Source organism: Papio anubis, chromosome 18 (genome assembly GCF_008728515.1).
Source record: "Papio anubis isolate 15944 chromosome 18, Panubis1.0, whole genome shotgun sequence".
NCBI classification, from domain to species: Eukaryota; Metazoa; Chordata; class Mammalia; order Primates; family Cercopithecidae; genus Papio; species Papio anubis.
In genome coordinates, this window is record NC_044993.1 from 55942693 (window position 1) to 55956460 (window position 13768).

The 13768-nt window shown below is 47.1% G+C and overlaps 1 protein-coding gene across 6 annotated transcripts in view; it reads right to left on the bottom strand.

The window, feature by feature from the left end:
• The window catches only part of SYT17 (synaptotagmin 17), a 94342-nt gene that overhangs the window by 66108 nt on the left and 14466 nt on the right, over positions 1-13768 (bottom strand). For all 6 annotated transcript variants that reach the window (XM_003916605.4, XM_009196090.3, XM_009196086.4 and 3 more), the window contains one exon: positions 12754-13373. In XM_003916605.4, coding sequence (XP_003916654.1) covers positions 12754-13373 — 620 coding nt within the window. The remainder of the gene's footprint in view (positions 1-12753; positions 13374-13768) is intronic.

The following is a 13768-nucleotide window of genomic DNA, read 5'->3' on the forward strand; positions in this document are numbered from 1 at the left end:
GTATAAATTGAAATGCAAATCAGATTCTAAGCCAATTCCTTCTGGTTTCAATCTTAATTGTGCCTCAATGTCCCCTCTTCTTGGTACGTTCCCTCCTTGGGTCCCTCCCTGTGAGCTTCTGGCGCCTGGGTTCCCAATCACCATTTATTCAGCATATATAGCATGACTCCATCTCTTTTCGAGTCTTTTTGGTTTTGGTGGGTTTTTTCATTTGGGACAGGGTCTGGCTCTGTTACCCAGGCTGGAGTGCAGTGTTGCCATCATAGCTCACTGCAGCCTCCACCTCCCGTCTCAAGCGATCCTCCCACCTCAGTCTCCCGAGTAGCTGTGACTGTGGATGTGCATCACCACATCAGGCTAATTTTTAAATTTTTTATAGAGATGAGGACCTCACTCTTTTTCTCTGGGCTGGTTTTGAACTCCTGACTCACACAATTTCCCTGCCTTGGCCTCCCAAAGTGCTAGGATTACAGGGGTGAGATGGAGTGTCGCTCGTTCACCCCAGCTAGAGTGCAGTGGCACGATCTCGGCTCACTGTAACCTCCACCTCCCGGGTTCAAACGATTCTCCTGCTTCAGCCTCCCGAGTAACTGGGACTACAGGCGCCCACCACCACACCCAGCTAATTTTTGTATTTTTAGTGAAGATGAGGTTTCACCATGTTGGCCAGGCTGGTCTCAAACTCCTGACTTCAGGTGATCCTGCCTGCCTCAGCCTCCCAAGGTGAGCCACCACACCTGCCCCCACTCCCCGATCTCTTTAAAAAAAAAAAAAAAAAAAGTGTTTTGTTTTGTTTAAAAAAAAAAGTAAAATAAATGAAAGAGGCAGTGCCCTGGAGTAGAGTGGCTCAGAGTACGGCCTCTGCAGCTGGATGACATGGGTTCAAGTCCCAGTTCCGTGGCTTGGGTGTATTGCTTAATGCGTGCCTCAGTTTCTTCATCTATAAAATGGGGTGATGACAATAGTTCACACAATAAAAGCACTTAGCAGAATGCCCAGTGCACTAAGAATTATTATCCTTAATTTACAGCCTAGGAGTTAGACCCAGGTTCACAGTTGGGAAATGGTGAAGCTGGAACTCTTAACCAGATCAGTCTAACTCAAAAGCACGTGCCCTTTACACAACAATATTTGTTCAGTTCAGAAGACATCTGTTGAGTTCCTTCCAAGTGCCAAAGATACCAAGACTAGAACCCGTTTATTTGGCTGGGCATGATTGCTCACACTTGCAATATCAGGACTTTGGGAGGCCAAGGAAGGAGGATCGCTTGAGGCCAGGAGTTTGAGACCAGCCCGGGCAACATAGCAAGACTCCGTCACTACAAAAAAAAAAATTTTTTTTAATTAGCTGGGCGTGGTGATTCACACCTGTGGTCCCAGCTCCTTGGGAGGCTGAGGCGGGAGGATCGCTTGAGCTCAGGAGTTTGAGGCTGCAGTGATCATGATCACACCACTGCAGTCCAGCCTCAGTGACAGTGTGAGACCCTGTCTCAAATAAATAAACAAATAAATAAACCAACCAACCAACACGAAATAACAACAAATGCTGATGTCTATGGGGTATTTACTCTGCCCCAGGGTCTGGCCAAACCTTTTCCTGTGCATCAGCAGGATGCTGAGTGAGAGTGTTTCCTGTTGACCGCAGAACGCGCTGCCCTGGCCCAAAGTGAAGACCAAGGGGAAGTACCCAGGCGCCAGCAACATCCAGGACCCAACATCTCTCTCTGGGATTTGTAAGAGGCAGAGAGGCGGTTCTGCAGCATTCACAATCCTCCCTACCACTCCCAGTATGTACATGTAAAAGGGATGAGGGGAGAGGGAGCATTGGCTGAGTGGAGACAGCTATAGATTCTCCTTGTCCTCCATCCCCCAAAAGCTCAGAGAGAGACATGGCTGCCAAGACAGTCACTTGCAAAGATTGGGCACCTCTATAAGGAGGGAGAAATGGCATCTTTTTCTTTACAGGCTTCTGCTTAGCCAATGTTCTTATTCATCTGTATTGCGCCTTCCTGATCAGAGGAAAGGGGAAAAGAAGAGAGATGGCAAGCAGGGAGAAGGGAAGGCATGGAAGATGCTGCATTCTGAGCCCTGAGGGTGGCAAGAGAAAGTGTAGCAATGCTAAAGGTGCCCACCACAGCACCTAGCCCCGATCAGAACAGGCTTCGTTGACTGCCTGCTGTCAGCCCTACATCTCTGCTTAGGTCTCTCTGGTCAGTGGAGTCCTTCCTACTCATGTCCATAAGGCAAGCTGGAGGTGCCCAGGGAATTAAGGACTTTTGGGAGCATCCTGCAACCCATGCCAGATGGGAACTGGGTGAATAAATACCCCCGCTCCCTCACCCCTCGCACTGAGTTCCCTAGTAGGATTAAGCTCTAGTTACCCACAGTGGTGAGACACTTTATTGGTCTCATTTTCTACCTTCTCTTCTGGTGTTTCTCAGAATCACTTCCTAAAGAAAATGCCTGCCCTCAAATATTTCTCTTTAAAGGAACTCAACTAGGATAACAGATGACTTTCCCAGGTGTCAGCAGACACTGGAGAAGACAGCTTGGTTAGTGGCCACACACACAGACTCTGCTTCCTAAGCCACAATGCTCTGAATTCTAGACATCAAAGGTCTAAAAGGTTTTCATTTGGACAGTGCAAATCTCAGGCTGAAGCAGTGTTCAGAAACATAAATATCCAGCATTCCAGTGTGCAAATATCACTTTTGACTAAACATATTTTCTTCTTCCAGGCCCAAATCAAATATTCCTCTTCAGTGGGTGATTTGGCTTTGTAATGTAAGATATTGCACCCTGACATGACTCAGAACTCTTCTCCATGAATCCCTAAGAGCACTTTAACTTGAATCTACCCCTTCCCAGAATGGCTCCATAAAATATCACCTTAGTGGCAGCCCTGTATTGGGTGCACTCTGCACACTGGCCACTCAAGCAGCCGGGCACAGCACTTGCCACGCCAGCTTATGAAACCGTCACAACAGCCAGCCCCTAAGTGGCAGAGCCAAGTTTTAGATGCAAGTCTGTTCAGCTCAAAAGTCAGAACCCTTTCCACCTTCCACCTTTCACCTTTCACCTTTCACCTTTCACCTTCCACCTTTCACCTTCCACCTTTCACCTTCCACCTTTCACCTTCCACCTTTCACCTTTCACCTTCCACCAGCCACCCAGTGTTTCTCGGAATGAAGTCCAAAGTTTAACTACGTTGGAATCTCCCAGCCCATTGGCTCAAGTGCAGATTCACGGTTCTTTCACCCAAGATGTGGGAAATCAGAATCAGGGAGGCTGAGGTCTGGGAGTCTCCACAGTCATAGCTCCCAGGTGATTCCGATGCTTGTTAAAGTAAGAAAACCACCGCAGTAGCAGAAACCCTCCTGATCATCCCCTGCTGACCCCACACTGTTTGACATTCCTTGTTTATAGTTTCCTCAAAGGCTGCTCCTGGGCATCAAAGACTCTGCTTTCAAATTGCATCCTTTGTCACCGCCACCTTACATGGGGTCCAGATCATCACCACCTCTCACCTAAGGGACCACAGCGATTTTTCCTAACTGGCACCGGTACTTCTTGTCTTTTGCTCCTCAACATTTTTTTATGAACATTCTCTGTCTCTCTCTTTTTCCCAAAGAAACAGGGTCTCTTTATATTGCCCAGGCTGGTCTCGAACTGCTGGCCTCAAGCGATCCTCCCACTTGGCTTCCCAAAGTATTGGGATTTTGGGCATGAGACAGCACACCCAGTCTACATTTCTTTTTTTTTTTTTTTTTTTTTTTTTTTTTTGAGACAGAGTCTCGCTCTGCCACCCAGACTGGGGTGCAGTGGCATGATCTTGGCTCACTGCAGCCTCTGCCTCTCGGGTTCAAGTGATTCTCGTGCCTGAGCTTCCCAAGTAGCTGGGACTACAGGCATGCGCCACCACACCCAGCTAATTTTTGTATTTTTAGTAGAGATGGGGTTTCACCATGTTGGCCAGGTTGACCTTGAACTCCTGGCCTCAAGTGATCCTCCCTCCTCAGTCTCCCAAGGTGCTGGAATTACAGATGTAAGCCACCATGCCTGCCATGGCTTATACTCTCAACACTTTCAAATACAGAGAGGCTTAAAGAATTGTACAGTGAGGCCGGGTGCGGTGGCTCACGCCTGTAATCCCAACACTTTGGGATGCTGAGGTGGGCAGATCACGAGGTCAGGAGATTAAGACCATCCTGGCTAACATGGTGAAACCCCGTCTCTACTAAAAATACAAAAAATTAGCTGGGTGTGGTGGCAGGAGCCTGTGGTCCCAGCTACTTGGGAGGCTGGGGCAGGAGAATCGCTTGAACCCAGGAGGCAGAGGTTGTAGTGAGCCGAGATCATGCCACTACACTCCAGCCTCGCAACAGAGTGACACTCAGTCTCAAAAAAAAAAAAGAATTGTACAGTGCACACTCTTAGACATATACTTTAGATTCCAATTGAACAGTTACTGATATTAAGAATGCTATAATTATTTTTAAAATATGCTCTATTTGCTTCATCCCTATCCATCTACCACTCTATCTTTTTTGAATGCATTTCAAAATAAGTGGCTGACATTGGTACACTTTCCCACTGTCTTGGTCCATTCAGGCTGCTGTAACAAAAACACTATCAACTGGGTGGCTTGAAAACAACAGAAATTTATTTCTCACCCTTCTGGAGGCTGGGAAGTCCAAGATCAAGGCACCAGCTGATTCCATGTCTGCTGAGGACCATTCCTCGTAGATGGGACCTGTTGGTTTTGCCCCACATGGAGGAAGGGGTAAGGCAACTCTCTGGAACCTCTTTACAAGGGCACTAATCCCATTGATGATGGCTCTGCCCTCACGGCCTAACCACCAAACGCCATCTGAATACTATCTCCTTGAGGTTAGGATTTCAACATATGAATTTAGGAAATTCAGACCATGGCACCCATACACATTTTGGCATATCATTAACCAGAGTTCAGTGTTTGTTTATGGCGGGGATTTTTTTTTAGATTAAACTTATATACAGTGAAACGCACAAGTCTTAGGAATACTGGATGAGCCTTGCCAAATGAATACAACTGTGTATCCTTCCTAACGCTCAGAAAGGTTCCCACATGGCCACGGGGCATCTAATCTCTCCACTGTCCTTGCTCTTCCTTCCCCAAACCATGTGAACTCAAGAGAAAATGAACCACCTACATCGTGGGTATTTTTACGGCTTAAAAACACACACACACAGTTGGTCAAAAAGCCATCTGTATGCCCGTGTTCATAGCAGTGTTATTTATAATAGCCAAACGGTGGAGGCAACCCAAGTGTCCACTAATGGATGAATGAACAGACGAAATATGACACACACACACACACACACACACACACACACACTGGAATACTATTCAGCTCAGCCTAAAAAAGGAAGGAAATTCTGACTCATGCTATAACACAGATGAACCTTGAAGACATTATCCTGAGTGAAACAAGCCAGCCACAAGAAAAATAATCTATGACTCTACTTATATGAGGTACCTAGAATTGTCAAATTCATAGAAAGTAGAATGATGGTTGTCAGGGGCTGGGGAGAGACGGAGATGGGGAGTTATTGATTAATGGGTGTAGGGTTTCAGTTTTGCAAGAGTTCTGGAGATGGATGGTGGTGATGGTTGCACAATAATGTGAATGGACTTAATGCCACCGAACTGTACAGGCAAAAATGGTTAAGACGGTAAATTTCATGGTGTGTGTATTTTCCCACAATTAAAACTAATAATTTTTTTTTTTAATTTCGAGACAGAGTTTCACTCTTGTTGCCCAGGCCAGAGTACAATGGCGTGATCTCAGCTCACTGCTACCTCCTGCATTCAAGCGATTCTCCTGCCTCAGCCTCCCAAGTAGCTGGGATTACAGGCACCCGCCACCACACCTGGCTAATTTTTTGTATTTTTAGTAGAGACGGGGTTTCACCATGTTGGCTAATAGTTTTTTAAAAGAGCTGAGCCTACACAGATTTCAATGGCTTTCAATCCATTCCGATGAGCAGAATTTCTCTAAATAGCCAGTGTAATTTCATGTCTATGTCAATCCCCTCGTCCTACTCACTGTATGGTCTTATTTTCATTATCTTCCAGCCAACCTTATCCCTGAGACCCCCAAAATGCCATAGCTCCATTAGCTGCCAGTTTCCTGAATGCTAAGATCAAAGATGCAGTCAGATGGGACACTGCAAGACAGATGGGATGTTCTGCCCTGAACCAGGAAGTGCTTATATGCTGGCCCCACAAGCCACCCATTCATCTTCCATATGGGTTTTCCAAGAAGAAAGTATAACTAGACACTAAGCGTTAGCCCGACTCCACACACCATTAGAATAGGCTGAAAATAAGAAATTGAATAGTTTTGTCTTATACACCATTACACAACTGCCTCCTCTCCTTCCCATTCCACTGACCAACCAACCAATTTGGTGAAGGCAGATGTTAGCTTCTAACAAAAATCAGCAATCAGCAATCAGGCCAGCTATATTGGCTCACGTCTTTAATCCCAGCACCTGAGGGGCCGAGGCAGGAGGATCGCTTGAACCCAGGGGTTTGAGACCAACCTGGACAAAATAATGAGACTCCATCTCTGCAAAAACTAAAAAATTATCTGAGCGTGTTGGTGTACTCTTGTGGTACCACATGGTTTCAGTCACTTGAAAGGCTGTGGTAGGAGGACTGCTTGAGCCCAGGAGTTCAAGGCTGCATTCAGCCATGATTACACCACTGCACTCCAGCCTAGATGACAAAGCAAGACCCTGTTTCAAAAAAAAAAAAAGACAGGTTGAGGTCCTAACCCCCAGTATCTCAGAATGGAACCTTATTTGGAAATTGGTTCATTGTATATGTCATTATTTAAATTAAGATGAGGTCACACTGGAGTCAGCTGGGTCCTAATTCAATATGACTGGTGTCCGGTGTCCTTATAAGAAGAGAAGAGACGTGGCTCACGCCTGTAATCCCAGCACTTTGGGAGGCCGAGGCAGGCGGATCACGAGGTCAGGAGATTGAGACCATCCTGGCTAACATGGTGAAACCCCGTATCTACTAAAAATATAAAAAATTAGCCAGGTGTGGTGTTGGGCGCCTGTAGTCCCAGCTACTCGGGAGGCTGAGGCAGGAGAATGGCGTGAACCTGGGTGGGAGGTGGAGCTTGCAGTGAGCCGAGATCATGCCACTGCACTCCAGCCCGGGTGACAGAGCAAGACTCTGTCTCAAAAAAAAAAAAAAAAAGAAGAAGAAGAAGAAGAGAAGAGACACAGACACACACAGGGCAAAAATGACCATGTGATGGTGGAGCAGGGATTAGAGCAATGCAGCTCCAGCCAAGGAATTCCAAGGACTGCCTGCAACCACCAGAAGCGAGGAAGGAGCAAGGAGGGCTTCCCCTCCCGGTTTCAGAGGGAACATGACTCTGCTAATGCCTTGATCTGAGACTCCTTGCCTCCAGGCCTGTGAGACAATAAATTTTTGTTGCTTTAAGCCACTCAATTTGTAGTGCTCTGTTATGGCAGCCCTGGCAACAAATCTACATCCAAATCCCCATCTCCTGCTCTGCTTCTAGGGAACCCGGCCAAAGACAACCAGCTTGTTTTTTTTTTCTTTCTTTCTTTCCTTTTTTTTGCAGAACTTAATTTTTTTTTTTAACTTTTATTTTAAGTTCCGGAGTACAAGCACAGGTTTGTTACATAGGTAAATTTGTGTCATGGGGGTTTGTTATATAGATTATTTTATCACCCAGGTATTAAGTCTAGTACCCATTCATTGTTTTTCCTGATCCTCTCCCTCCTCCCACCCCCGACCCTCCAAAAGGCTCCAGTGTGTGTTGTTTCCCTCTCTGTGTCCATGTGTTCTCAGTATTTAGCTCCCACTTATAAGTGAGAAATAGAGTATTTGGTTTTCCATTCCTATGTTAGTTTGCTGAGGATAGTGGCCTCCAGCTCCATCCATGTTCTTGCAAAAGACATGATTTTGTTCTTTTTCATGACTGTGTAGTATTCCATGGTATATATGCACCACATTTTCTTTATCCAGTCTATCACTGATGGACATTTAGGTCGATTCCATGTCTTTGCTATTGTGAATAGTGCTGCAATGAGCATAACGCATGCATGTGTTTTTATAATAGAACAATTTATATTCCTTTGGTATATGCCCAGTAACGGGATTGCTGGGTCGAAAGGTATTTCTGTCTTTAGGTCTTTGAGGAATTGCCACACTGTCTTCCACAATGGCTGAACTAATTTACACTCCCACCAACAATGTATAAGCATTCCTTTTTCTCCATAACCTCACTAGCATCTGTTATTTTGGACTTTTTAATAGTAGCCATTCTGACCGGTGTGAGATGGTATCTCATTGTGGTGTTGATTTGCATTTCTCTAATGATCAGTGATGAGCTTTTCTTCGTATGATTGCTGGCAGCGTGTAAGACAACCGGCTTTTCCACTCAAAGAGCATAAATTCCAGAATAAGCATTAGCTGGGCAATAGGAGCATATTCTTTCCTCAGTCAGAGTCTCCAGTGCCTCTCTCTGTGTGAGTTTCTTGCCTCGCTAGTACGAGTCTGGTATTCAAAGTGAAATACTCATATAGCATGACCTTCCTAGTGGATTTCATCATTTAAAACTTCTGTCTGAAATACATTTGCTCCTCAAATGTGAGCAAATACATCCTGATCCACTCCAACGGTCAAGACCTACTATATTGGAATTACTGAGAGATGGTACCTCAGTCTTCAATATGGTGTCCATTTTCAAGGCCAATTTTGATCATTCTTAACAAAATGAGTCTTGACAGGGCTCAGTAGCTCATGCCGATAACCCCAGCAAACTTTAGGAGGCCAAAGTGGGAGGATCGCTTGAGACCAGGAGTTGGAGACCAGCCTAAGCAACCCAGCGAAATCCCCATCTCTGCAAAATATATTTTTTAAAAAACTAACCAGGTGCAGTGGCATACAACTGTAGTCCTAGTTACTCAGGAGGCTGAGGTAGGAGGATCTCTTGAGCCCAGGAGTTTGGGGCTGCAGCCAGCTGTGATTACGCCACTGCATTCCAGCCTGGGCGACTGAGCCAGACTCTGTTTCTAAAAATAAAAAATAGGCCAGGGATGGGCGCGGTGGCTCAAGCCTGTAATCTCAGCACTTTGGGAGGCCGAGATGGGCGGATCACGAGGTCAGGAGATCGAGACCATCCTGGCTAACACGGTGAAACCCCGTCTCTACTAAAAAATACAAAAAACTAGCCCTGCGAGGTGGCGGGGGCCTGTAGTCCCAGCTACTCAGGAGGCTGAGGCAGGAGAATGGCCTAAACCCGGGAGACGGAGCTTGCAGTGAGCTGAGATCCGGCCACTGCACTCCAGCCTGAGCCACAGAGCGGGACTCCGCCTAAAAAAAAAAAAAAAAAAAAAAAAGCCAGGCACGGTGGCTCACGCCTGTAATCCCAGCACTTTGGGAAGCCGAGGCGGGCGGATCACAAAGTCAGGAGATCGAGACCATCCTGGCGAACACGGTGAAACCCCGTCTCTACTAAAAATACAAAAAATTAGCCGGGCGCTGTGGTGGGCGCCTTAGTCCCAGCTACTCAGGAGGCTGAGGCAGGAGAATGGCGTAAGCCCGGGAGGCGGAGCTTGCAGTGAGCGGAGATCGCGCCACTGCACTCTAGCCTGGGGGACAGAGCGAGACTCCACCTCAAAATAAATAAATAAATAAATAATAAAACAAAATAATTTTTAAAAATCAAAATGAGTGCTGATTGCCCATTTATTACCGCATGGGGCACACTGCATTATGGCTTGCTGTTTACCAAACTCTCTTTCCCACTAGATTGGAAGTTTCCTGCTGCTAGGAATGGTATGGGATTCATTTTTATTAATCCAACTAGAAATGCTGGGCACATAATAGGATCTCAAGAAAAACAGAAGGAAGAAATGAGCAGATCAGAGAAGAAAAAAACAAAGAATAATAAAGAGGGGAGGAGAGAAGGAAAACAAATATCTTAAGGGTCCAGATGACGCTTCCAAAAACTATTTTGAACAGTACTAAGAAAACACTCATCATCATCAGGAATGAGAGACAGAAGGCATTTACAGCCGGGATTTAAGAGTCAAATCCACAATTAAAGGCATTAACAGCCACTACTTGGCTGATAATAGCACCAGCAAGGCTGGAAGCCCGAGTGTGACAGACCAGAGTGTAAATCAGATGAGCAGTTACAGCAGTTGACCTGCCTGCAATATTTCAACTTTATACACACTTTTGTTATTTTATATTTTTAGAGACAAGGCCTCACTCTATTGCCCAGGCTGGAGTGCATTGGCGCAATCATAGCTCACTGCAGCCTCAAACTCCTGGGCTCAAGCAATCCTCCTGCCTCAGCCTCCCGAGTAGCTGGGACTACAGGGACATGCCACCATGCCTGGTTTTTTTTTTTTTTTTTTTTTTTTTAATGTTTTGTAGAAATAAGGTGTCACAAGGCCGGGCGCGGTGGCTCAAGCCTGTAATCCCAGCACTTTGGGAGGCCGAGACGGGCGGATCACGAGGTCAGGAGATCGAGACCATCCTGGCTAAGACGGTGAAACCCCGTCTCTACTAAAAAATACAAAAAACTAGCTGGGTGAGGTGGCGGGCGCCTGTAGTCCCAGCTACTCGGGAGGCTGAGGCAGGAGAATGGCGCGAACCCGGGAGGCGGAGCTTGCAGTGAGTTGAGATCCGGCCGCTGCACTCCAGCCCGGGCGACAGAGCGAGACTCTGTCTCAAAAAAAAAAAAAAAAGAAAGAAAGAAAGAAGGTGTCACTATGTTTCTCAGGCTAGTCTCTAACTCTTGGGCTCAAGCCATCCTCCCACCTCAACCTCCCAAAGTGCTGGGATTACAGGTGTGAGCCATTGCACTCAGCCCTATACACATGAATACTTTTAATTCTTAGAGGCACCCAAAGGTTCCCATGAAACTAAAGCACAGCCTGCAGCTTTATCAAGGGTGAGGAGCCAGCCCTTGTCTGGGAGAAACCTGCTCCCGCAGTGACATAAAACAGGCCTGGCTGTCCCTCTTCAGATGGAAGGGAGACGGCAGCCCCGAGATTAACTCAGCTCAGGAGACGCCAGCTCCTCTGCCGCAAGAAGGCTCAGCATCAGGAGTGAACCGGAACACTCCCCACCTGTTGTCTGCCCAATTAGATATTCACCAGGTGTGATTACCGCTTAGTGCACTGGAAGGCGATGCATTACAGGCTCACTCTGAATGGGTTCACAATAGAAGACGTCCTCTCCTGACAATGGGGGCTGCCACTGTGGAGAGCTCACCACCCGCCAGGCCCTCGCTGCAAGGTGGTATTGCTACCTCCATTTCACCTGAAGTGAGGTGAGGGAGCAGAGGGGTGAGGGAGCAGAGGAGCCTAGCAACAGTTAGGCAGTGGGAGGAAGGTTGCAGATTAGACCCAAGGCCATTTTCTCTGCGTGTCACCAAATGGCTCCCCATGGAAAGGCAATTTTTTTTTTTTTTTTAGAGACAGGGTCTCACTCTGTCACCCAGCCTGGAGTGAGCTGGAGTGAGTGCACTGGCTCTATCATGGCTCACTGCAGCCTCGAACTCTGGGCTCAAGAGATCCTCCTGCCTCAGCCTCCCAAGTAGCTGGAATTACAGATGTGCACCACCATGCCTAGCTAATTTTTACATTTTTTTTTGTAGAGGTGGGATCTCATTGTGCTGCCCAGGCTGGTCTCACATGCCTGGACTCCAGTGATTCTCCTGCCTCAGCCTCCCAAAGTGCTGGGATTACAGGCATAAGCCACTGCGCCTGGCCTGGAAGGCAACTCTTATTGACCTCATGGTGGCCAAACCCCCTCCCTTGTTTCTCCATCTCCTGTCCCTGTTCCTACACCAGCCATCCCACAGGACAGGGAGAGAAGGAAGGGAAGACAGGAGGAGGGGAGGAAGGAAGGAGGTGAGGGAGGGAAAAAGGGAGGGAAGAGGGAAGCGGGGAAGGAAGGGAAGAGGGGATCGGGGAAGGAAGGGAGGAAGGGAGCGAAGAGAGAAGTGGGAAGGGAGGGAGGGAGGAAGGAGTGGCTGGGTCTTTTCCTTTCCTTGGGCTCCCCACATCCTTCTACCCACAATGGGTAGACGGTTATCCTCTAAGATGCAGGAATGCCCGACAGCCGACTGGAGACACAGCCTGGTCCGTGGGTGGCTTCCCGAGCAGCCAACCACATTTCCCTGGGCTGGACAGGGGGAAGGAAGCCAATCTAACAGTTGGGCTGAAAAGCATCCATGCATCATCTTGTTTTCCAGCCTTCACTTTTTCCCCCCAAATCAATTTCTGAAAGTCAAAATGATTGATAGCTTTATACCCTGTGCAATCATTCTCCTTATTAAATAACTCAGCATCAATCATTTAAAAAAGGCTTCCAGAGTGGTGGTAGTTACATGAATCTATACGTGTGATAAATTTCACAGAAAGACACACACAGGAGTGATGTCTATAAAAACTAGTGAAATCTGAGTAAGCGCTAGGTTAGTTACCAATGTCTATTTCCTGGTTGTGTAAGACGCTATCATGCTGGATCAAGAGGACACAGGAACTCTCTGCTATTTTGCAACCTCTTATGAGTCAAAAATTATTTCAAAATAAAAAGTTTTAAAAATCCAAAAAAGCCTTTTAAACAGTAAAATAAAATAAAAAAGATCCCTTTTTAAAAAAGCTCCCAGGAGGAAACACCACAAACCCATCCCTTACCTGAGAACTGGGAATCAGCGCCTTCCACCAGTGCCCGCCCTTGACCAGGTCAACTTCACACAAAGGCACGGAAACTTTCCCAATGACACAGTGGCGGGAGAACTTATCAAAATCCACCACGGTCAGGAGCAGGGTCCTCCTCTGGGCCTCCAGGAAGGGGATCTCGAAGGTGTAGCGCTCCTCAAACACGGGTTTCTGGGTCTTGCGTTTGACCCCAGTCTGCTTTGAGTTCTTCTGATCTGGCAGGAGACAGATCTTGACGTAGGGGTTGGAGTGTGCCATGTCCTGACGCGAGCCGTCGTGGGAGATGGGAGGTGGCAGGTCTCTGGCCTCGATCACGCGCACGGTGAGGTGGTTGTGCAGCAGGTCGTACTGAGTGCTGAAGTGCAGCATGCCCAGCTGGTACTTGGACAGGATCTCCTCGTCCGTCAGAGAGTCCACGTCGTCACTGCTGGAGTCGAGGGAGTACAGGTGGGGTTCGAACTTCCTGAAATAGTCGTCGGGGGTATAGGTCCGTCTGAGCACCGAAGGCTGGATGGGCTCCTTCTTGGCGCTGAGAACGCCAAACTCGATGGGTTTAATATCGATGAGTGGAGAGCTGGGACGTCTTGACTCAAGACCTGAGAGCCACCAGAAATAACAATGAAGACAGCCACATACAAGGCACACCTGGGCAACTTTGCAGGTGAGCAGATTCTTGCACTGTTTACTCTGCTTCAAAATGATCCTTGCCATCTTTCTCCACACTCTGAAATACTCACTGATTCTGTGACAGACAGTACGGTGGCACTCTTGTCACCATTGCCATCATCACAGCAGCTAAGTGCCAGGCACTGCTCTAATAGACTGAGTACATCACATCATCTCATATGTGCAATCACAATCTTCACATGCCCTTGAATTCTTAGATAATTACTATTATCCTCACTTTATAGACGAGGAAACAGAAGCTTTAAGTAACTTTCTGAAGGTCACACACTTGCAAGTGGAGGAGCCAGGGGTCAGGCTGGTCTAG